This window comes from Vanellus vanellus (assembly GCF_965231255.1).
Source record: "Vanellus vanellus genome assembly, chromosome: 4".
Lineage (NCBI taxonomy): Eukaryota > Metazoa > Chordata > Aves > Charadriiformes > Charadriidae > Vanellus > Vanellus vanellus.
Genome location: NC_138909.1, coordinates 18,890,761 through 18,915,752, shown reverse-complemented (window position 1 = coordinate 18,915,752; position 24,992 = coordinate 18,890,761). Strand labels below are relative to the sequence as shown.

At 43.6% G+C, this 24,992-nt stretch overlaps 2 protein-coding genes across 2 annotated transcripts in view; one reads left to right on the top strand and one right to left on the bottom strand.

The window, feature by feature from the left end:
- Nucleotides 1-24,992, bottom strand: part of LOC309671545 (kelch-like protein 8) — a gene marked incomplete at its 5' end in the record, with an annotated part of 659,404 nt that overhangs the window by 510,960 nt on the left and 123,452 nt on the right. The window lies entirely within an intron of this gene.
- Nucleotides 2,781-13,777, top strand: LOC309671202 (kelch-like protein 8; the record flags this gene model as incomplete). Its single annotated transcript, XM_082482407.1, is given in 9 exon segments — nt 2,781-2,996; nt 4,339-4,887; nt 7,439-7,625; nt 8,322-8,461; nt 9,554-9,606; nt 11,644-11,677; nt 11,679-11,849; nt 12,424-12,583; nt 13,572-13,777. Coding segments are annotated over 9 exon segments (1,716 nt in total).

Below are 24,992 nucleotides of genomic sequence, written 5' to 3'. Positions count from 1 at the left end.
GTGTCATGATACTCCATGCATGCACGAACCTAGTTCCAGGCACTGTTTTTGCCTCAGTACTCTGAACTACAGATCGGGGTTTTTTTAATTGCTTGTAGCTAAAAGATTAGAAACAAAAGAAAGCGATGACTTGGTTTTGAAAAAACTGCTTAAAAGCAGTTATGTTTGAATTTTGTGTTATTGCTCAGTTGATTTAAAACACACACAAAAAGTCACCCCAACAGCACTGATTTATCTTAAGACTTATTGTGTGGGTTTTGTGTTGGTGTTTACAATGGCATACCCAGAATAGGTAAAACATACACCATCAGCCTCTTTCACGTTGAGACACAGAATAGTTTTGGAAAGCGTATGTGCAGTTGCACTTAAAGTACAAGGATAAATGTAGCATGTATGCCAGGTGGAAAACCTTACGACTTGGGAGCTGCAAACTATCATTTAGTAGTCAGTGGCAGTTCTATCTGTAAGCAGCATTTCTACTCGGCTGTAAAATACTGTTAAGTGTGAGTAGCTAGGGAGCGGTGAAGTGAGACTGTCAGTTAAGGACCAAAACAAGCAAGAGTTCCCTGGAAGTGTAGGCTAAAGATGCTATATCTGACCTCTGAATGAATAATACATGGTGCTTTTCAAAACCCTTGTACAGCATTTCAACCTTTCTCATTTTTCCTCTTGCTTTTTTATGTTCACTTTTGTAACTTAAGTAGGTTGTCTCGGAAGCTTATATCTCAATGATAATAGTGACTTCTTCAAAGGGAATGTTAAACAAAGCAAAGGTGGTGAATACCAGTAGTTGAGGATTAATTTGAAGTTCAGAGAACCAAAATATCAAGATTTTTCCCCCTAACTATAAAACATCTTAGTATAGGAATTTGTCAAATCTGGCATAGTAGAAATTAAGTTTTCAGCAGGAAAAGGTATTCCTTCTTATAAACTATGTAAATATCCTGTGATCCGTAATATCTGTGAACTAGTTTGTGATTTTGGAATAAGTAAGATCTTTCTCTTAGGTATCTTTTGAAGGAAGAATACTTACCTTGCTTACAGCACCATCAGTGAATATTCTAGGCACGTGTGATATTACTTTAACCTGCCTGGCCCAGTGCAGCCAACAGCCTTGTCACTGCAGAGGATGAGGAGCTGGCAACAACCCTGTGACCTACAGCAGAAATGAGTATGACTTCCTGCTTTTTCTCCAGTACCGATGCCTGAGGAGTTCTAAATTTAGCATGGACGCTTTCCAAATACCCCAGAAGAAAGTCAAGTCTGCTCCTAGACATGCGACTTACATTTTTATTGTAGAATAATTTTTTTGTTACTTCAGCCAGTCCACTTCCTCCAACACCAGAGTCCATGAGCAGAAATCACTGAACTACAGCAATCATCAACTCTTAGCATAAAACAAAGAATGAATGCATAATAAATTAACCAGAAAACATGAAAACCAAAGTTTCGTAGCCAGCGTAAGAGAGGAACACGCTACTAAATACCGTCTCCAGAGACTTTGTCTTAAAACCTTACAAATCCATTTGCTTTCCTTGCCAAAATCTAACAGAACTCCTGCTTGTAAGCTATATCAGTAACTCCATGCTTTCAAACAGTATTTCATTTTTTCTTGTGGACTTCATAATCTTCTACAAAACGTGTGGATGCATGGCCTAAATCTCACTGAGGTGGCTTTCATGAGTTCTAGGCACACAGAGCTGAAACTTAAAATATGCTACTGAACTGGAAAAATATTTGCTCTTCCCCTAATGCTTAAGTTTGTTTTTTGTTTTTTTTTCCAAATAAAAAGCTGGACTTAAATCTTAACCTAACTGAAGCTCACAGTAGCAGGAAGAGTAAAATAGTCGAGTGGCAGAAGCAGAAAAAACCTTCTCCCCATTGTCTGTGGTATCCCTGATTTGTCTTTCAGCCCTGGGAAAGCTATGATGTTAGTATGGCTACAATTCCTTTAGTCCGAGCTGTATAAAACTTAGACACCTTAAATATCTTCAGCTAAGCTGGGTAAACAGTATAAAATAAAAGCTAGCAAGCAGGAGCAAACTTGCTCCTCATTGTCATGCTTTAATTATCAATCTGTTGGATTAATAAGGTTGCTAGATAAAAGGAAATAATTTTCATTCCAAGATTTTTCTGTAAGTGTAAATTCTTGTTCTCTAATTGTGTAGAAGCTTTTTATATTTTGCTTACATTTGCATAAATGCATAAAACACTTAAGGATTGCTTTAGCTTTTTAAGAGACCGAGGAAAGCTGAGTAATAAGTATGTACAAAATACCCATCGGGGTCAGATCAATAGTTTGTCTATGGCAGCAGTGATGAGAGATGCTATTTAAGGACCAAAGAAACACGGTTGTGTGTGGGCCGTGTCGCTTTTGTTCCTCTGCCATCCACAGCAGTGAGATCAGGAATGTTGGAGGATACATCCTTGCCTTTTCTTTTTCTTGTCTTTTTTTCAAGAAGCGTGGGCAACAAGTTCACAAACAATGGCTTTTCCTAAAGGTACCTGCGTAGGGTTCTTGACTGTGGGTCTTTTTTCCCTGCTTTCTCCTCCCACCTTCCCCAAGTAAGGTTATAGGTAGTATTTATAACATGTAACCAAATTGTTAGGTACTACCAGTACCTAATGTCTCATCATTTTTTGTGTTGGGTTTTGTTTTTTTTTTCCGAACAGGAACATGAACAGAATTTAACTGCATTTTAGGATTTGACTCCTGATGGGCTGGATTTTGTCTTGGCATGAATTTTTGAAGATGGACACAGTGCAAGAAGAAACAGCCAATGGCTTCAGAATCCATGGTTCCAGAGCAGGCAAAACAACATCTGATAAAGGGAAAAAGGCGGCAGCAACAGCAGCAGCAGCAGCAGCCTAGGTCTTCCAACAGTGACGGTGAAGATGACATCTTTGTATTTGAAGCAAATGAGGCTTGGAAGGATTTTCACAGCTCTCTCCTTCAGTTCTTTGAAGCTGGAGAGCTCTGCGATGTTACACTAAAGGAGATATTGTCACACATCCATTGCATTTAACAGCCTGAAGATTAAGCTATGAATACGTATGCTGGAGGTGGCTGTGAATTTGGGCAGGGGTATGGAAAGCATAGAATACCTGTTGGATCTGAAGCATCTCTATCTAGGTGTTTGTATTTTTTTTTTTATTTAGGAAGTTTACAACAGAAATGTAAACATTTAAGATGCTAACAGTCCAAGAGAGGACGTGCATGACTTCGACCTCACCCAAATTGCCTTCTAAGCAGGTTCCCACAGTTGATCAGTATGTAACTGTGCAATTTCAGCTCCTTGTAGCCTCGACTTACTGCTCACCAGGCAGGTTACACTTTTGTTGATAACACACACTTTTAAAAAGGGTAGAGAAATTGTGTGTTGAATCAGAGATAGAAAAAACTCCAAATTATCCTTTATAATTTAATATCCCACCCTTTTTTTATTTTTACATTGCAAGACCGCTCACTTTAACGCCTTCATCTGAAAATGAAGATGTAATTTGAGTCTGCCAGGAGTACCGGTTGCTTAACTCAGCCATCCCTTTGTTAGCGCAGACTGATGAATGACAAAGGCTGTAAGAAAGCACTCCTGTAACGCAAATAAGTAGTGGATTGTTCCTTTACCTTCACTACCTACATTCTCTTAACATAGTTGAATTCTAGAATTTTATAAGTGAAAAGCTTGTTTTGTGCTTTCTGATCGGAATTATGAAAAATACCTCCTCTTTATGGGGAATACTCTATCTTTTGTGGCTGAACAACTGCTAAAAATCGTGAAGTGATTGGTAACTTTTAATAATCCCTGTAATACCTGTTATTACTGCCGTTTTACATGAATTTGCTGCTAATATAGAGAATTATAAATTCCTCAACATTAGTAAAAGTCCAGAGGTTTAAATTAGGTTGTCTAAAAATGTCGCTTTACAATTTACACCCTCCCCGCCCTGCAAAGTCTCTGAAATACACATAAAAGAAACAAGTGCCTGGCAGTCTCCTCCTGTCTCCAAGATGCATCTAGAAGGTTCCTAAGGATGTTTCATTTAAGAAATAGGACACGCCTCTTAAAGAAAAGCAAGTTCAGTGCATCAGTGCTATTGCTTCTTTGTGTTACGGCCTTGCCCTACTCTGGTGACCAAGTTACAACTCAGACCTGCTTGGGATACATTGATCTGATGTCAGAAGTACAGGGCAGATGGAGCTATTTTGCTTGAACAAAATACAGTAGCTCAATGCATATTGAGTTCAGGATTCTTATTTCGGCTTAACTGTCCGTCCTATCGTAGCCAAAACTGACATTCCAGTGAAAGACTGAGGGTTATTTTCTTCTTTTTTTTCAGGTTGGTCCAAAGCTTATCTCCTGCCACAAACTGGTGCTAGCTTGTGTTATACCTTACTTTAGAGCCATGTTTCTTTCGGAAATGGCTGAAGCCAAGCAGACATTGATTGAGATCAGGGACTTTGATGGTGATGCAATAGAAGACCTGGTGAAGTTTGTGTACTCCTCCCGGATTACTCTGACAGTGGATAACGTCCAGCCTCTCTTGTACGCTGCTTGCATTCTTCAGGTGGAACTGGTAGCAAAGGCGTGCTGTGAATACATGAAGCTGCACTTCCATCCCTCCAACTGCCTGGCAGTCAGGGCATTTGCGGAGAGTCACAACCGCATTGACTTGATGGACATGGCTGATCAGTATGCTTGCGAACACTTTACAGAAGTGGTGGAGTGCGAAGACTTTGTGAGTGTGTCACCACAGCACCTCCATAAACTCCTGTCCTCCAGTGACCTGAATATTGAAAACGAAAAGCAAGTTTACAACGCTGCTATCAAGTGGCTGCTAGCCAATCCACAGCATCATGCGACGTGGCTGGATGAAATACTTGCACAGGTAGGGCAGGCTGAGGCGCCGTGTGCCTGTCTTGTCACTGGTTTTGTTGTCTAATCAACTGTTTGTCCTTGGGTAGATCTCATGATGAAAATTGTTCTCGGCAGTTGGCACCTCCTCTGGTATTCGCAGTTGTGAGTTAACAGTAGAATATCAGGAAGAAGTCATATTCTTCAGTTTCTCTTGTGAGATGAGTACTCACTACATGCTCGTGGCTGGGGAGTGGGGAGCCAACAAAAAGCTGCATCTGTGTTAGAGCAGAAAATTCTTAGATTTACACATAGTAGAGTACATAAAGCCATCACTTCACTTGGTTTGATACTACTACAGCCTGAAACACTCACTTCCCTTGCTGGTAAGTGTTTGTACTTAAGAAAAGAGAGCAAAGCTGTTGAGGAGCTTTTTACGTGTCTAGGAGAGTAAAACTGTAACGGAGATGTGTCATATCAAGTTGTGCTACTTCTAGAATGTTCCTATATTTAATTAACAAAAGACCAAGACATGTTAGCCCTATAAGCAGGCTAGGAAACATATGCTAGACCATTTAATGCTCACTAGGCTAGCACTGCTGGTTACCTGTAGGAGTTAGCAGTTTAATGATCTAGACTTGATGAGAGTCCACTGCTTCTGAAAGAAACACATACGGGTATCAAAAGGTCACTTAGCTGAACTTATTTAAACACCCATCGGACCTCCTCCTGTCAAAGCGTTAGGTACGTCAGTTATTCAAGCTCCGTATGCGTTGATTATGGGAATTTAAAATACAGTATTTGAGACAGGTATAGAGAACCTGTGCTGGGGAGGAGGGTGGTACATGCTGTGCACTGCAAAATGCCCTGTGAATCTTAGCAGGTAGGATCAACTGTGCCATTTCAGTTGTCACTGAACTCCAGCTTGAATGTTTTGCATTCAGCAGAAGTGCTAATATTGGCATCATGTGAGTAAAGAGAGGTCCACTAGAATACTGCTGTCATTGTCTTCATGCATCATTTTTCACCTTTCCTGGTAAAAGATCACAACTGTTTATTAACTGTCTTCCCAAAACTTTCAGTTTCATCTAGACTAGCATGATGGTTTTGGTAGAAAAATTCCTTCTTTAGTACACTATAATTAAATTTATAGGCAATATAATTTGAGATTTAAAAAAACCTTCATTATTACCCAGGTGTACAAGTAGATGAGATTAACATCTTTGTTTTATTCATGGTAACCAGTCTAGAATGAAACAATGAAAAAGTAAACCCCTTCCTGTAAATATGGGTTATTTGCCAGAGTATACGGAGCCATCAGGTGATTTGGACATTATTGCTAGCAGAAAACATGACTGGGCTTCGCGATAGTTATTATCCACATCATAATCAGCCTTAGGGGTTCTGAATTTGTCATCCTTGTGCTCTTACCGCATCACTTGCCTCATGAGTCTATGAGCAGGGCTATGGCTGTGCTTTTAATCGGCCAAAACCAAGACAGGCCAAAGTAAAGGAAGAAGTGGGACTGAAAGCAAGCGGGTAAGGAAGAACTGGTAGAAACACTTGCTTACTTCAAGGCAGGGACATTTGTCAGCCATGTAACAGCACCCTTTTGCTGCTCTGAGAAGCACTGGAGATACTGGACTTCACAATTGCTGCTGAGCTAACTGGGAGGCGCCTGACAGCATCGATTCCAAACCTTAGGAAGTCAGATGCTGGTTTGCTTCAGTCCCCCCTGCTAACACCTGTCCCACCTTTGCACCCGATTGTACTTCATATTCCTCACTGTTTCTCTCAAAAGGACAAACGAACGGTTTGCTGAAATAAGTGACTGTGGGGAGGAAGACATTTCAAGGCAGCCTTGGAGAGGCTGACCTTATTTCAGATGTGCCCTGTCGCTGGGGATTGCTCTGGGCAGTGACCACCTATAGCCTTACCCAGAAGGAGCCTTTCTTTCCTCAGCCTGCTCACCAGCTCTCTGCTAGGGAACCACAGGAAGGATTTGGGGAAGGAAACAATTAGCTCTCAACGTTGGGGTTTTTTTAATCCTGTAGTCTGTCAAGTCCACACTAGAGAAAGGTGTTACTGCACTATCAATACCTCCTTAATAGACAGACACTTAGTTCATGCTGATAGTGTTTCCTCTTTGACTTGCCACCCAAAGAAAATCAGCCATTCTAGCAAAAGCCCTCTTATACTGGCATAGCAATGAGCTGAAAATTCACCCCCTCAGCAGACTAACCTGACACGGGCTATCCTGGTACAGTCACGGATGCTGCCTGCATCACATCAGGCAGGTGCAGTTGCAGTACAGGCAGCGGCACTTCTTCCTCCGCTCAGCCTGGGCCAAGGGGCAGTTCTCCACCGCTGCTTAAATGCAAAGGGTTGTAGCAAACGTTTGTCACTAAAAAGAACTGTTCGTATCGCTGTTATTCTGGAAAAAAAGTATGAACGCCTCCCTTTTTAGTGAAGAGCGTGGGGCTGGCAGCTGGCTCAGAAGCTGCCATCTGTTATGCTTGCGTCACTGTAAATGGTGAGACTCAGTCAGTTCAGCCAGTTACTCCAACTGTGTTCATTTCTGTCAGGTACGGCTGCCTCTCTTGCCCATTTGTTTCCTTATGGGTGTTGTGGCAAAGGAAGAGATTGTCAAGCAGAATCTAAAATGTAGGGATTTGCTGGATGAAGCAAGAAACTACCACCTTCACCTGAGCAGCAGGGCAGTGCCAGACTTTGAGTACTCCATTCGCACAACACCAAGGAAGCAGACTGCTGGTAATTAAATGTGTGTCTGATTATCCCATAGGGAGTGGTGTGGAGAAAAGGCGGTGCGTCTGTGCAGGGTTAGGTAGCTTGGTAGAAATGGTTGTTAATGACTTAATGCAAAACTGGGAAAGCCGTTGTGTACCTCTCTGGTAATTAGCTAGTGTGCTGCATTGTCCTAGCAGAACTTTAGCTGTCATTTTCTTTCTTTAAAGCATTATTTATTTATCCTGATTGGCTCTATCTGTATTAAAGCTAGAACTGTTAAGTATCTTGTGACCAGGCAGCATGCTCACAGCTATACCGACAACAGTGGACACTTATCTTTGGGCACGAGAAGGTTGAGCTAACTTTTAAACTCTTTGGCTAACCTACACCAAAAGTGAGTGATGAATATTAGACTGCAAATCCGAATTTTTACATTTTTATATTTAACAATGTTGATCTCCCTGAGCAAAAAATCACAAAAAGCATATTTAAAATATGCATTTTAAATGCATATTTTTGCATCAGCATAGATAGTTAATTGCCATAACAGCATGCCAAGCAAAGGCAAAATCCAGCACCCAGTTACGCAGGGCAATGACTGTGCCCCCTGAAGTGAAATATGACTTCTCCCGAACTACATAAGTTTCAGTTCACTCTGCTGTACAACTTTATCCCCCATCTTCCTGCTATTTTTCTGGAAACCTGTTTTGTCTTCTTCAGGTGTGTTGTTTTGTGTCGGTGGTAGAGGTGGATCTGGTGACCCATTTCGCAGCATTGAATGTTACTCTATCAGTAAGAACAACTGGTTCTTCGGCCCTGAAATGAACAGCAGGAGAAGGCACGTGGGTGTGATCTCTGTGGGAGGTCAGTAATGCTATTCTAAAGGCACTTGTTTGCTCCTTTTGGTGGAATCGGTACTTTTAATAAATAAATCTGTCTTCCAATGGCTTACCTGTTGGATATTCTTCAATTTAGTAAGGCTTCTTCCCCACGAAGGGGTTTGTGATTCTGAAACAATCTGAGAGCATGCTTACTGAAAAGATATTACTGTGAACTGGGAGTTGGGGTGGTTCAGCCTGCAAGAGGCTCTGGGGAGACCTTACTGTAGCTTTTTAATACTTAAAGGGAGCTTGTAAGAAAGATGGGGACAGACTTTTTAATAGGGGCTGTTGCAATAGGCCAAGGGGTAATGGTTTTAAACTAAAAGAGGGAAGATTTAGACCAGATATAAGGAGACATTTTTTACAATGAGGGTGGTGGAACAGGTTGCCCAGAGAGGTTGTAGATGCCCCATCCCTGGAAACGCTCAGGGTCAGGTTGGACAGGGCTCTGAGCAACCTGGTCTAGTTGAAGATGTCCCTGCTCATTGCAGGGGGGGTGGACTAGATGACCTTTTAAAGGTCCCTTCCAACCCCAACTATTCTATGATTCTATGAACGGTACATAGCCTCTTCTCTTAATAGGCGATTTAATTTTTTTTTAACCCGTTTACAAAAAAATAGCCTTACACAGCAGAGTCACCGAGAATTTGCTAGTACTCAAACTCCATACAGGCAAGTCACTAAGACCGTAAATCTTCCAAGAACAGACCTACCTTTATTTTTGGGTCTCCATCTTCTGAAACCAGGTCCGTGCAGTCCAGAGCAGCTTAGCACCCATGATGCAACTTCTCCTTGTAAACGGTAGCTCCTGTGTTGCTGCAGCAGAACAGAGATTTCCCCCCTCCCCCCAGAAAATCTGGAGAGACTGATATAAATGTCCAAAACTGATCTGACCTGCAGTACTCAAGTGATGGGAAGATTTTTTTGTCTACATATCTCAAGCTTTGTATAAAAGTCCAAGTTAGAAACAGATCTCTGGTTGAGTACAGCATATAAAAATATAAAGTCTGTACTTACTAAAATCTTGATATTGAAAACATTTGAAGACTTTAACCTTTATTTGAGGAAGTATTTGATCCTCTCACAAACAAGTGGATGATGAAGGCATCAATGAACACAAAGAGGTACGTGATCCAAATTTTAAGTCCTAGTCTGCGATAAATAATTTCTTGCTGACGCTGAAAAACACCATGTCTGTCCTGTCTTTATTTGGGTTTCCAAACTGTGCTATTTTTAGTTTTGGGTTTGTTTTTTTTTTTTTCCTATTTTGGGGCTTTATGCTATCAAACACCTTTATTTACTAGCTGTAAAGCAAATACAAATTTGCATCACATACTTGCATACATCACATATTTTCAGAAACACAACGTTGTGTGTAACATACTATTTCAGTGCAAAACTGCATAATATCTCTCTCTCTCTAGGGAGAGGCCCTGGCTGGTAACATTGGTTACGTTTACACTTTGGCTTTCTTTTGTCACTATTCTTTTCTTTCTTGGGGGCCTGGCTTCTGGAGCAGAGAGCTCTTCTACTCCAGCTGTGCTTACATTCCCGTATCTAGGGCATTTCTGCTATGCCCGATAAAGAACTTGAAACTGATAGACTTCTGTGGGTTTTTTGCGCTTTTTAAGAATGAGCAAGATAACTGCCAGTGAACAGTCACAGTGAAATTCTTCATGCCCAGGAAACCTTCATGCTGCCTATGTTTTTGCCACAAAAGGCCAGACGCACTAAAACACTTAAAGTCAGATTGAGGCTTTTTCTTGCCTTTTGACATTTAGGATTCTTTTAAGGAGTCACAGATGGGTAATTTTTTGTTTCCGCTGTCATTTAAATCAACCTCTTGAATTCTACGTTCTGTTTTGTTATTTGTTGTTTCTAAAAGCATCATGTACAAGCAGGAGTGAACTACTGAACACGGCTAAGTCCTCAAGCTATTTGTAGCTGTGACATAATCAAAGTAAAAGACCCAGACTCCCAGAAGGAGCTTCTTACTCCTCCCTACTGCCACCACCACAGGGCATATTCTCTGCAAGCATCAGCCCTAGATTTCTGTGACATTTCTTACTCAGTACCTTGGTAAATGGAAGGGCTGCTGTGCCTTGGCTACGCTCCATTCCTCCCATTCATGGACATGGTGTCCGAATACTTAGTTGAGAAAAAACTGCCACCATTGATGCCATCTATGTTACCTGGTGAGGCAATGCAAGATAAGGTCAGGGTATCTCCCCAGTGTGTGTTCTGTAGAAAGACTGTGCATCCCTTGCTCCTGCCTTGGTATCTTCGCACCTGCCCTCTGTGTAATGAGGCAAGAATGTTCTCAGTGAAATGGTGAATCACCTGTCTTGGTACTTAAAGCAGAAACTTAATGCTTCTAATGAGTCTAGACCATACTTTGCATTTTGTAATACTGATTGTATTCTCATAATTGTAGATTCAGTAGAAAAAAATCTGACAACTATTTTAACACAGACTTAATAAAAAAGAAGAGAATGGAAGAAATTGTAACTAAATCTTTCTAGAGTTCACTCATCTAATATCCAGCGCAGGCTTGCTTTTAATATGTATTAATATCACCCCCCAAAAAAATCATTCCCAGATTGTAGCAGCAGCTATACCAGCAAAGTTAAAACCAGCAGGTTTTGGTTCTCCATAAAACAAAATGTGGTTCTTCAATAAAACAAAATAGGAGGCGTAAAATTCAGTACCAAGAAATCACATAGCTAAGCTAACCTCATATATCTAAGCGTGTAATTAGAAGACTTGGGTCTTGGGTGACATTCAGTCAAAACAGTATTCCGCGTCCCCCTGCCTTTATTCTTTAAACAGGAGCTTTGTCTTTTTGCAGTCTAGAAATATTCTAGCTGCAACAGTCCTGTTCATGGATCACACAATAACGTAGAGGTGCCTGGGAAAGCTGAGGTGAAGTCAAGATAAAACTCTAGAGCCCCTCTCACGGGAGGATGCAAACATACGAAAGACTTTCAGGATAAAGCTGCAAGACTGATGCAGGTGTACAGAGGGCCAGCCACAGTTACTGGTCATTATTTATTATAAACTTCACTTTTAACATTTTCATTACTTTTTCCCCCATAGTTTGAAACAGGTACCAGTCAGGTAACATTGCACTTGATGTGTCTTTCCCATTCCTTTTCCTTAAGGACTTGCACTGAGGTGTTGATCCTGTGGTTTTCTTAGGAGAGGAATTGCTCTTGCCTCCCTTGGTGGCCCCATTTACGCAATAGGAGGTTTAGATGACAACACTTGCTTCAGCGATGTGGAAAGATATGACATTGATTCTGATCGATGGAGTGCAGTCGCCCCAATGAACGCTCCCAGGGGAGGAGTTGGCTCCGTAGCCCTTGTGGTAAGTGACTGTTTCCTCCCAAGTTGAGGCCATCTGAGGAACTGAACTGCTTTTCCCATCTGCTTTTACAAGGCAGAACACAGGATTTTGAACAAAATGCAGCTGGTAGGTCTTAGCACCTCTGGTCATCAAAATCCTACTGAGCTGTGCAAAAGATGAGGATATTTAGGATAATACTCAGATCAAACGGAACTGCGCTCCCTGTTTCAACAGCAGTTGAGGGACTGGGAGCAAGTACCAGGACCCTTCTAACAACATCAGGCTAACGCTTCATGTGTCATTCCGAAGACTCTGGTTTGTCATGGTTATTATGTTTAAAGGCACTGAATGCACCTGCACTTTAATGCCCCCGTCGCCGTGTATACTCTGCAAAATATCTGCAACACTACGTAACTGTTTAACTTCTTTAACAGGAAGACAGCGTTTACAAGTTAGATAATTAAGTCTGTTGTTGGAATTCTTAAATAAAAGTAAATAATTAGGACTGTGTGTATGTACCATGTTTTCCTAACATTGCTTATGAAAAGCTGAGTAAGAATATATTCATTACAAATAATCTTTCTCTATACAACAGAACCATGTTTACGCTGTGGGTGGCAATGATGGTGTAGCATCTCTTTCCAGTGTGGAGAAATACGATCCCCATTTGGATAAGTGGATAGAAGTGAAAGAGATGGGTCAGCGAAGAGCTGGTAACAGTGTCAGTGAGCTCCACGGCTGCTTGTACGTTGTTGGTGAGTAGAGATGCGGCATGTTGTAGTGCTGTTTCTGCCAAGTACTGGCATTTGGAAGAGGCGGCTGTTGCCAGAGGAACAGATAGACCTGACCTGTACTTTCCATTCTTGGGCAAGAGAAGCAAGCAAGCAGAACCAGAGCATGCTTAAATGAAGGTGTATTAGTGAGGAAATAAAAAGCAGTTCCTAACCCACATTTCAGGGTTCAGGACAGTATGTCTATATAGAAAATCCTCTCGAGACTCACTAATGTTGTTTCCTTTTAGAAAAATGATTCTTAAATTCACACACTTTTAAAGCGCGCTAGTTCTGAGTGTAGACAACAGTAGCTTTATTGCATAGTGATTACACTTATTTCACAGCCTGTTGTCCCAGGCCTGTCGTGTTCCGCTCTACCTTGCATTTACCCGCTTTCCTAAGGGAGGAAGATGCCAGGTAGGTATGTCATAGTCATAGTTAGAGCTCTGCCTTGTGTATTATCATAAGCAATTTAAAAAGCTTCAAGTAAAACGCTGCTCTGACAGCTGCCCCAGCAAGGGGAATACATCACTGAAGTCTTACTTGAGGATTTTTTTCCTACTCAAGTATTCAGCAATGCCGTAATTCAAAAACATCGCAAGAGTGCGTTTTGCTTAAGTGCAAAATAAGATCAGGACCATCCTTTTACTGGTCTTAGTTTTTTTTTCTATTCCAAATTAGAAGCCATTTCATTGTAACTATGCATAAGATGAATTCAAGGAGAAAAATAATAGAAATCTCCCCTCTCTTTGCAACTTGAGTAGAAGAAAACTGACATTCTTGGTGATGCTTGTATGGTGAAAGGAGGGAGAGCTGTTAGGTTAATTCTTAGATGCTTGTAAAATTCATTTAAAGAAACATAGCTGGACACTAGCCCACTGAATGCTGAGAATAGCCTGATAATGCCAGTCCTAGATATCCGTCAGCACTAGAAGTGGCTAAAAACTGATAATATGATTATTCTTTGCAGGTGGCTTTGATGACAACTCTCCACTGAGCTCAGTGGAGCGGTTTGACCCACGCAGTAACAAATGGGAATACGTAGCAGAGCTTACAACTCCGAGGGGTGGTGTTGGCATAGCGACCCTGATGGGTAAAATTTTTGCAGTTGGAGGTCATAATGGCAACGCGTACCTGAACACGGTGGAAGCATTTGATCCCATAGTGAATAGGTAATTTAAATTTTTTTATTTGGCTTAATAGGCCAATGAAATCTGCCTATATGAAAACGCAACATAATACAAGTAGTGCGCAGCAACAAAAAGAATTGGAAATAAACCAGTACTTACACGAAAAATTGAAATATGAACTTGACAGTGTTGTGTACAAGGTTCTGTTGTTACGCATTCAGAAGCCCTGTATTCCAAGTAAAGTCCAGCTGGAAAGACTGCACATTGCTGTTCCTGCATCACCGCGAACAGACCGACAGCTGACAATCCTTTGTGACCAAAGTTTGTTCCAAGTGACGAGGGAGAGCAGCAAACTTCTCTGCACGCAGTAGCAGGGAAGAGGCAGGGCAGTACGACCATAAGGTACAATCACGTTTCGCTGTTGAGTTACTATCATTTAGCTTTTCTGTTTCAAATGGCTTTGCACTTTGGTAGCACCCAGGGACAAAGTGGACGGTACTGTAAATAATGAAACATTGCAATAAAACATTTGTACTTCAAAGCACCTTGTTTCTAGCATGACTGGAGCATGCTATTGTGGGGAAAGGTTAAAACAATGAGTCTTTTTTGGTTTCTGCAGAGTATAATTCCCAACCGGAAGCCTTTGTCAGCAGAGAAAATCCTGCGTTACGGCTGCAAACCATACCACCCTGCTCCTGCCCTTGCCCCCCGGCAAGGATGTTGACACCGTTGTGGCTCTTGACCTGGCTAGGAGGGCTGGAACCAAGAGGTGCAGGTTCCCTCTCTGGAAACAAACACGTTTTTCTATGGATGTCCTGGATAACACTAAAACTTGAGGGGGAGTGGGGGGAAGATTTTCCACAAAGTAGTACTGACTGTGAAACCAAGCTGCCTGGGGGTGCTGTGTGCCAGTTGATACTTTTCTCCTCTTGATGGGAAAGTGCTAGCACCCAAGGGTGCAGCCTGTGAATAACTCACACGCATCCGGACCACACTGACAGCCGTCGCCTTCCAGGCACCAAAGGGAGACGTGCGTGTTCAGCAGGGAAATAAGGTTACAGCAAATGCAGTGGGATTCCCTGCGGTGTGGGAGGAGCTCTGCTGTCAACCCCATAGCTGGAAATCAAGTGGCACTAGGGCTGAACACGACTGTAAGACAGACACTTCTCTTGTAGTTCAATTCGTACGCAACCCTCCCCCCAACATTATTTGTGCTCGGGCTTCCGAGGCGTATTGTTAAGGGCTGGCGGGAAAACTGCAGAAAAGGTTTACAAGGAACAACCCTCTTGCCAGTATAGCGGTGTCCACGTTATTAATCTTAGATAGCACCAGAACTACAAATATTTTGTGCAGAACTGTTTTTAGAAACATTATTGCTGGAAATGTGATAATGATGTCAAAATATCAAAAATTTAAAAAAGCGTAGGATTACTGTGGCAACAAAGTAATGACTTACCTGCATATAAAGCCCTCGTAATTTAACACCAGCAAACTCGTTTTTCTTCTTACTGGCAACAGGATAATGATGACAAAGAAGTACCCCACCCCCCCAAGGCTGAGGGGAGAATGTAGCCCACCCTGGCTCCCCGTGGTGAGGCAGCCCTCCAGTGGCAGCAGGCCCTAACTCCCACCGCATCGTCTAATTTAGAACTCAACTCGGGATTTGCTATAGCAAAGTATTTAAACATCCAAGCTCAGGAAATCGTGCATCATGTTTAGATGCAACATCTGATCCCAAATGATCCCGAATCCCAAATTGTTACTGCTTCTGTTAATGTTTTTCCTGCACCTAAAAGCCTTGAACTGACCCATAAAAATCATGAACCCAAAGATGTCCGTTAGAACATCCTTTAAACACATAGAAAAAATCAGTTTGTAAGAATCAAGTGCGGTCACAGTTACTCACGTCCAAGTTTCCAGCCTGCTGATTTGAACACCGTCATGGGTTTCTGGGAGGAGCAAGACCAGACTCGACCACTCCCGACCAGCCCCCTTGGCCCTGTATCTCCAGTCACACTGGTGCGCAGCCAGTGCTTACGGGTCACCCTGCTGCCGCCCCAGCTTCTGGGACATGTCGCCTCCCATCTCAGCTCTCCTGCTGCCTCACAGCAGCCTTCACGCACGCCGCTGCTCCTCACCTCAGGACTTGGGACTGTGGCTTCCCAATTCCTTCCAAACCGTACGGCTGCCAAGGGCCACGCGTTGTGTTTGTCTTCAGGACATTTTAGTCTGAGCACTTTTACGTATGGAAGATCAATACAAAGACAAAGATTTCTCTTTAAGTCAGGTTTCCGTTTGCTACATTCAAATAGTAATTTCTGATTGTATTTTTTCAGGACACGCCATAACACCATGATGATGCAAGGATCTTGCATGTCTTCGTGTTTATTTCAATTTTGTAAATTATGTCTTCTCAAAATAATCTTAAATTCATACCTTATTGTTTACATTCAAAGAGGGTTGTGAGAATTTGGTTATACTTTCACAGCTTTGATTACTTTTTAATATTGCCGTTCCCCAAAGCCATCTCATTCCTAAGAGAGCCACGCTTGCAGCAAAACTGCTAAAACATTCAGACGTGGACAGAAGACTTTAGAAGGCAACGCATGTGCTACTTGCATATTTTAAGCCATAAACAAAATACACGCATGCACTCTTAATCCCATCGGAAAGACTATTTCCGCCTGTTTGAACATGAACAGGGGTGGAGAGAAAATTATTTCACCGAAACGTCTGCCTGTAGAGGGGGATGCAGCCCTGCAACCAACCAAGCGTTCGCAGAGGGTTTGCGCGCACCCTGTGTTTACGCAGCACAACCAACAGGCAACCAACCCACTGCCTCGGGCTGCTGCAGGGAAGCAGGAGGTAACAAGGATGCCAGCCAGGCGCTGGAGGGATCCCGTGTCTGTCTCCAGGATCTGCTTTCACCTACAGTGGGATCCGGAGGCAGTTATTCCAGCGTCAGCGTTCTTAACCCTCGCAGCATGCACGCACGTAGGGAGACTGAACACATCAGGCACAATTTACTCATCAGAACCCAGGAACTTTTCTTGCTCCTTGTCTTGGTAAGACACTTTTTTTAGAGCAGTGGGAAGGTAATTAAATAAAAGCACAGTTGCCACCAGCATGACTTGCAGCAGGCTCTGAAACCAGCACTCTGTGCTCAATCCGACTGCATTCAAGTGCCAGCAAGAGAGATGCAGACAATCCAGCAGCAGTAAGACTGTCAAAGCCCCAGGAAATTTTATGAGATTACTTTGCTGCTCTGAGCTTGTGTATGCACTTCCCTAAAGTCGGGATGCCTTCCTGCATCCCAACTGCATGACCTCAGTTCTGTGTCTCACCGCCACTTGCAACAACATTTTGACTCTGGAGTGATTCCACCTCTTATAGGAGTTAGAAATGAGCTGCATGAGAAAATTCCTGTCAACAGGCAAAACCATCTACAAACCGCAAACACTGAGGAACGGGGGCAGGCCCCGTCGACTCGGGGAAACTCCTAAGTAAAGAAAGGTTTGTTAAAGATGAAATTGAGTGCTCAAAATGCAACCCTGATGGCGCAGCTTCCCAACAACTCCAGCCCAATGTAACCGCCCTGAACCACAATGAGAAACAGAAGCGGTTGTGTTTCCCTCGTTTGCTGCCTGTCTGCTCCGTCTGCTGAGACTGCTGCAGGATGCGCCGTGTGATCTTGTGTGATGGGACCACGGCTGCGACACCAAATGACACGGAGACCCATTTTACAAATAAGTTGTCATCGGGTGATAAAAATTCAGCCAATTAACCTGGTCAAGCTTAAGTAGAACAAATGCTTGGAAAGTCCGTAACTCCATATTAGTCCCACAGTTAAATGGGGCTTTCTATCTTCATTTAGGCTGAAACTGCTTTTAAAACTATTTTGAACACCGCTGCAGTGCACATTTCTGCAAACCCAAGTACTCTATTCCAGACGCTCCACTTAAATTTCTTTGCTGGCTGCTTTTACCACATCTGTATTTATTTTCTGAACCTTTGCATGTTCTCTTGACTGGAACTGGCAGCAAATAAAGCACTCTTAGCCAGGAGATGAACCTTATATTTGTAATTCTTTCCTGGCTCTGTCAGCATGGTTGGTGTTGCTGCCACTTCACGGCATTTTAACGCAATTCCTTGGATTCCAGTTTCATTTTCAACATGTTCCAGCACACACACACACACACACACACACACACACAAAGTCAACAGGCAGCTTTGTAATTTCTGCCATCTGACTTGTCTGGTCTGCAGGGATTATGGTGTTCCATCACTTCAAGCAAAAAGCCCATGCAGATACACACCTGCCATAAGTTTTGCACTGAAATGGTGACTCAATCTTTCAATGAGTGCACACAACCTACATCAGGTGGTGCGGCAGCCAGCGTCCTGACAGAGATAATAAGACACATGTACACTGGGCTGTGATGAAGAGAATGCACGCGTGCGTGGCTACGGCTGCCTGCCTGACTTCTGAAGCGCCCCTGCTACCTGGCAGCGTCCCACAGGATAATTTCTCTCATGCTTATTAAATTAACGGTCTTGAAAATTAATAGTCTAAGCTTGCAAGTACACAGCTACAGCCATTCCTGGGAGTGGCAGCGAGGCTTGGCTCTGGTTCAATAGCCAACGAGAAACATTTTTGTGTCCTTATTTGCTTGATGGGTAAGACTTAACTTGGGCCAAGAATCGCAAGCAAATTATCTTCCCCTACACACATTTTCAGTACACCTAACTCAGCACGGGCTGCTGGAAGAAAGTAATTGCAAAGCCGTGAACTGTCCTGACACAGTCCAAGTCAGATCTCCAAATGAACAGCCGCCAGATGAAACAAACAGCACATTACAGCTGCCAATATCAGTGCATTTAGATGTCACATTGTCATTGCACGTTAAGCCACATGGCAACTTTCTCCTCCTGCTTCTCACTTTTCTTTTGTCCAAGCAGGTGCCAGCTCCCCAGCCAAAATCTTGGTGAATGCAGGACAGAAAGGACAGGAATGGAAAAGCAGAGCCAAAGAGCCCTTCTTTCTTCCTGTCCTCAGTGGACATCCTAGCTGCTCTCGCTACTCCCATTTGGTTCCCAAGGTCTTCCTTTTACCTCCGAGAGACTGCCATGCCTCTCTCTCTCTCTCACCGCTTCTTTCCCAGCAACTCACACCTTGGTCTGCTTCCCCCCAGGCTGGTTTCCTTGCTTTTTAATCACTCCACACCTGATGTGGTTGCTGGAGCACCCCTACACCAGCTAACCATAATCCATCTTATCTAATTACCGCCAAAGATCTACGAGTTCACGCTTCCCCAAGGGCCAGCCCCTCTGGCTCCACACACTCTCTTTTCCTCCTTGCAACGCCTGCACACACACGCACTTTGGCTTTCAGACAAAGCCCATTTCACCTTGGCACCAACGCTGCTCCAAGGCATGCCAACAACGCTGCTCCAAGGCGTGCCGACACTCCCTCCACCACAGCCTCTCAGAGGGGAAAAAGGAAAGCTGATGTGAGCATACACTTGCCCTGCTCTGTAAAGCCAGTGGCCACAGAAACACACAGCCCAGCCCTGCTGAAGTTGTTAGCTGGGGCACTGCTATCTCCAACCCCTTGGGGTTATGCTGAGATTCATCCCCCTGCACTCATGTGCTGCTGATTCACACCTACTGATGACTGGGCTTTAGCAGAAGGTTAGTTACTGCCCTTAATTAAAGTCTTCCTCACCAAAAGAAGGTCAAAGCTGTCAGACAAAAGGAACCAGTAAACCAAAAGACTAATTCTGTTTTCTTTTTCGGGTTATAAACCAAAAGACAGAGGGCAGCATCGGACTACTATGCATGTACCATTAGAGGAGAGGAAAAAAGGAAAATACATACGTACCAGGTATCTAGAGCTTCTGAAGACACTTGTGCCAGTAAAACATACCCCACACTCAGGCAAAATAAATGGGATTTGGAAACACGCTTGAATATTTTGCCAGAGTAGTGCTTACAAAAATTAATCCCATCATCACGGTCTCATCAGGATGAACACCCAAATTTCAAACTTCAAGGTTAAAAAACCTGAAATGCAACATTTTGATATCTTCCCTCAAAAAAGCGGCAATGAGGTGAAGGCAGTGACAAGTTTGTGCTGTCGAATATTTTAAGAAATGCAACTGCATACCAAGGAAGATGCGTGGCATGATCACAAATTGCATGGCCACACCAGCCCTCGCCTCCGAGCAAAGCTGCACCCAGGGGCTGTGCTTGTGCAACTGTGCGTGAGCAGAGCACAGAGGAGGGCGAGACATCTCAGCAAAACAAGAAACACCCCCTCCCCCAGGCAGCTCGCTTTTAATTTCGTCTTTACAATTTTCACCAACATCTCTTTCATCTGAAGAACTTGAAGACAAACAAGTCAAAATTCATATTTTAATTTTATATATACATACACACACACGCAGCAATTCATCCTCAATACAGAAGACAAACAAAAGATTGGTGGCACAGTATCTTTGGAGATTTTTTTTTTTTTTAAGCTGTATCACACATCTGATTTTTATCTTTTTCATGGACTATAAAAGGCAGATACTTCTAATTCACAGAAGCCTCAGAGTGTGGATTCAGTGCTGAAGCCAAACACATCAGTCTCCTCCCCTCACTTATTTGCACATCTTTACCCACTGGAGACTCCATTTTGCAAGAGGTTTGGCGTCCTCATTTCTCCATGGGGCTCTAAGACGTCGCACCTCTCCCGTCACTGGGCCACCGCGTTGTGCCAGCACGGGAAGAGCTGCTGCGAGAGGGATGACTGGCGTGTCACTCCCCACGGGACATGGACCATTTAACAGATTTAAGACCAATGTTCTGTGCTCAGGAAACCTGACAGTTACTTTTTAAGGACGTTCTCACTGAGAATTGCAGTTTTATTTACACTCTAAGATGATGCCTAAAGCGGGGTGAAAAAAGAAAAAACCCAACCCTGTATGGTAACAGTTGAAATAGAAATCCCACAGAAATGACCCAGAAATGCAAGGCTGGCAGCTGAACAGACGGGCAGTGGCTTGACCAGCATGCCACAATTCACGTACTGCCCAGAGACCTGATGACACGAGTCCTGCCAGCGCCCACCGCACTACCGTACACATTCACATCGCAAAGAAAACACCACACACAAAACCTTCAGCTCCTGCTCTGCTTTGCAGATTGCATCTTGCTCAACTCTCTCTCCCAATGCCCTCCGGAAAAATAAGACAAAGCAAAAGCCTAACTAGCTCTTCTCTGAACAGCGAGGAAAGCTCATGAGCAAGTTCAGAGCCTGCTGCACCTCACGTGTAACAAGCAAAAAATTGCACAGATTGGAGCAACTTTCAGAAATACCTTTCAGCTGCCACAGACCACATACGGGCTGATACACGGCTTCAACTATTGAAAGAGAACAGAAAAAAGCTATCGGTTGGGATGCAGTTTGGCTGGCTCAACAGAAGCGGACAACATTGCTGTATTGCTATGATAGGAAATGCTGGACCCAAAGAAAACCTTAAGTTCAGCAATACTGAGTAGGAGAGGAGAAAAACCCAGCGGGAATTCCAGGAACCCTGTACCTTGACAAAACACATCGCAAACCAGCAGTGATCGCACGCTGCCATTGTAACATGCACGAGTCCTTGTTTCAGGAACGCAAAGTTTACAGAAACACATTCAGAAATGCTGATGATGGCCCAGGAACACTGTTGGTTTTGGGTAGTGACGGGGGTCAGTAAAAGTGCAATTAATATAAAGAAAGCACAGGCTGCCAATGGGCTATTTTAGTGTTTGGAGAGCAGCATAGGGCTGAGAAACTGCCAAAAATAACATTTGCCTTTGAAAAGGGTAAGCCAAGCCAAAGAGAGAAAGCAAGCTAATCTATAACGTATAACAAACCTCAACTTAAACACAGTTGCAAAATTAGGTTTGGTCAATAAAGGCTCAATAAATAACCAAACTACAACAACAAAATATTCTTGGAAAACCACCCCAAAATATTTTTGACCCTTTTAGCCAAGGGGGGGCGCTGCCCCAGGGCAGAAAGATGAGCAGGATGGTCAAAACCTGCTGCAGCCCCATGGCCTCCTGCTCCCCCTTCTCACGCCCTGGCTTTTGGATGACCTCCCTGCTGGCACATCGCACGCCCTTCCTCTGCATCCCTCCTTCCACTCCCCATCTCCATTCCTACCTCCAAAACTAACCCTCCTTGCTTTTGCCTCAAGCAAGGAGTGTGTGAAACATACTTTTTGGGGCACAAGGGGGTAGGAAATGGTGGGACAGAGGACGAGAGCGACACAGGAAAACCAGCTCCACCCTGGCCGGCAGACAGGACAGCTCGTGTCCAATTACCCCTCACGACCCACCGAAACCAGAACAAAATTCACAGATGCTTAATCCACATACATACGTCCACAACCACAAGCTATCTTCCCGTCCTCTTTTCTTACCCTCCACGCACCTTTTAATCAGCCTGGGGCTGACCTGGTTTCATGCCACTTGAAACACTAATTGATGGCAGTGAATCGAGTCCCAGTCCCACCTCGCCTGAGCAAACACGCCACCGAGCTCCTCCTGTCTAGTCTGTAGGTAAAAATCCCAGCAGATGCTCATCTGGGTACATTTCGGTTTGTTTTTGTTTTGTTTTTTAACTAACTAGGTATTTTTTCCTTTTATTCATACTTCAATTCCAATTTTGCCATTGGGATTTTCAGCGTGCAGTGACCAAAAAAAGTCTACATTGCTATATACATCTGTAACAGCAACATATCTAGTGGGTATTAAAACAGGTTTCAGCATACCCTACAATTTACTACATTAGAAAACCACATCCATTATTAGCAACCATCTTAGGTGCAATGCCTATTGCAGAAAGGACCTGAATGATATGCATGAATTTTAGCACAATCGTGCAGAGAGAGATGCAAAAACCATTCTTCCAAGAACAGTTACATTGCCCGACATAAAACAAAAAGTGGGAAAAGCCCCAAACAAGAGTAAGGCCATTGCAAAGAGACCACCCTGCTTAACCAATGAGAAGCAGAGCTACCATGGGGCATGAAATCCTGTGGGATTCCCTGAGGTGAATCCTCCTTGCAGCACTTCAGAAACGTATCCATGAACTCAACTTGAGCAGACCTTCCTCCCAGCACTGTGCCCTGCAACACCTTTGTGGCACACGCAAAGCAGCACGCTTCAACTGCCATTTGTGTGCCCTGTCTCCTTGTTTTCTTATTTAACTTGTTCAGCTGCATGAAACCAACCCGTGGGATTTTCCGGTCAGCGAGTGCTCAGAGCCAGGCTCTGGCAGCTCTCAGAAGCTGACCCCAGCACAATCTTCCCTGAATCCCTTTCGGGAGGACAGGAGGCAGATGTCTTGAGGCGTGATCCTCCTGCCACTCTGAGCATCTAGATTTGCACCCATTCTTGTTCCTAAAGGAAAGGACAAGGGGCGATAAACAGGGGAGCAATTGAAACAGACATTTCTTGTATAGAAATTCATCCTTAAACCTCGTTCAGAAGGGAAACACTAAGACCATTCCGAGAGAAAAGGCAAATTACAATTTCTCTACAAAAAGCTGAGAACACGAGGACTCTTGCAACAACTCATAACACAGGCTACTTCATTTATTGTTTATTTCCCCAGATGAATGAATCAACCATTTCGGAAACTCCATCACACACAGGGCAGGAAAAAAGTTATTAACAAGAGGGACATACATCCCCCAAATAAGCTTAAGGTGTACAGATTTATAATGGGAACCAAGAGGGAGGGGAGAGGACAAAACCAAAAACAAGGACATTGCAGTCAGACTTTTGACTTCCTGTTACAGAAGAAATCTTCATCTCCATGTAAGTGGGGCTTTCAGCTATTAAATAAATGGCATCTTAAAAATAGAACATTTGACAATTTCAACACGTGTATTATTTCTTCTAAGTAAATATTGCATGGAAATGATGCTGCTTTGCCACCATACCTGCCTCCTCTCCTTCTGGGACTCAACCATCACCGCTGTTTTTTCTTGGATTCATGGTTTTCTTTCCTAATGGCAAATGCTATTTCCTCCACTGCTATGTTTTGGTTTGGGGGTTGTTTGTGATTTGTTTTGGGGTTTTTTTTTTGGTTTTGTTGGTTTTTTTTGTTTGTTTTTTTTAAAGGCCTGAACAGGCCCAAGTAAAAACAATGAGCATCTTTCCTAACCCTTTGCAGGCCTCTGACCTGGCTCAAGGTTGAAATATGATGGCTTTTTAAAAATTACCTATTATTTAAACAGTCTTCTCCATGACCTGAAACAAAACATAGCTTCCTGCTATGTAGCTTGGTATTGATGCTTCTACAGATCGCTTTTGAAATGAGAGCCTCCAAATAGCCCCCCACATGCCTTTGACACGAACTGCCCGTGATCTCCTTTCCTCCGAAGCCCATGGGAATTTGCCCTGGGACTGGGAGCAGCCCTTGCACAACCGCCTCCACATGGTAGCAGAGCGCATGCTGCCTTTTCCCAACCGTAAAGAAGCAAATGCCAATAGTTCATCTGCCTTCACCGGGTGTCTTCTTACCAACTTTGCTTGCCCGACACCCTTGCATTTGCTTTCCTAGGATCAGGACAACAGATTATCACTATCTGGGCAGCAAATTGACCAAAGGGCAGGTGAGGACAGGACCTGGTGCACCCGCGGGCTGCACCGAGTTGGAGGTAGGACAGGAGCAGTTGCACACCCTGCCTCGCGGGTTGCAGCAGGTCCCCCTGGGGCAGGCAAGCTGTGAGCAAGTGGCTCTCCGTTGGGAACCCGGCCTGGCAGCAGGGAGAGAGGTGGGTGTATGCAAGTGAAAGTACTGGGGGGGGGACACACTCATGTCCCTGCTTCACCTTACGCTTACCCCTAACACTCTGCTACGGTTCTGGCAGACTCCAACAGAGGTTTTCAGGTTCAATAAAGCTTTTTTCTTTCCCTCCTCCCCCTCAGCTGGTGATCCTAAGAATAGCTTTGATTGAAGATAAAGTCCGAAGAAGGTATCGACCCTCTAGTCTGGAATTGAGCTCCAAAGTGCACATCAAGACTTCAGGCCAGCTGGCCATCCCTGCGCTTCCTGAGAACAAAACAGTTAATGCTGAGCCCCTCTCTGTCCCTGGCTTACTCAGAGCAGTCTCTCCCCCAGGGAGAAGGAGCACAAGTGAAGTTTGATAGGTAAAACGGGGAGGGGGAGGACATGGACCTTTCTTCCACTGGTTAGGACAGCTTATCCCTGAAAT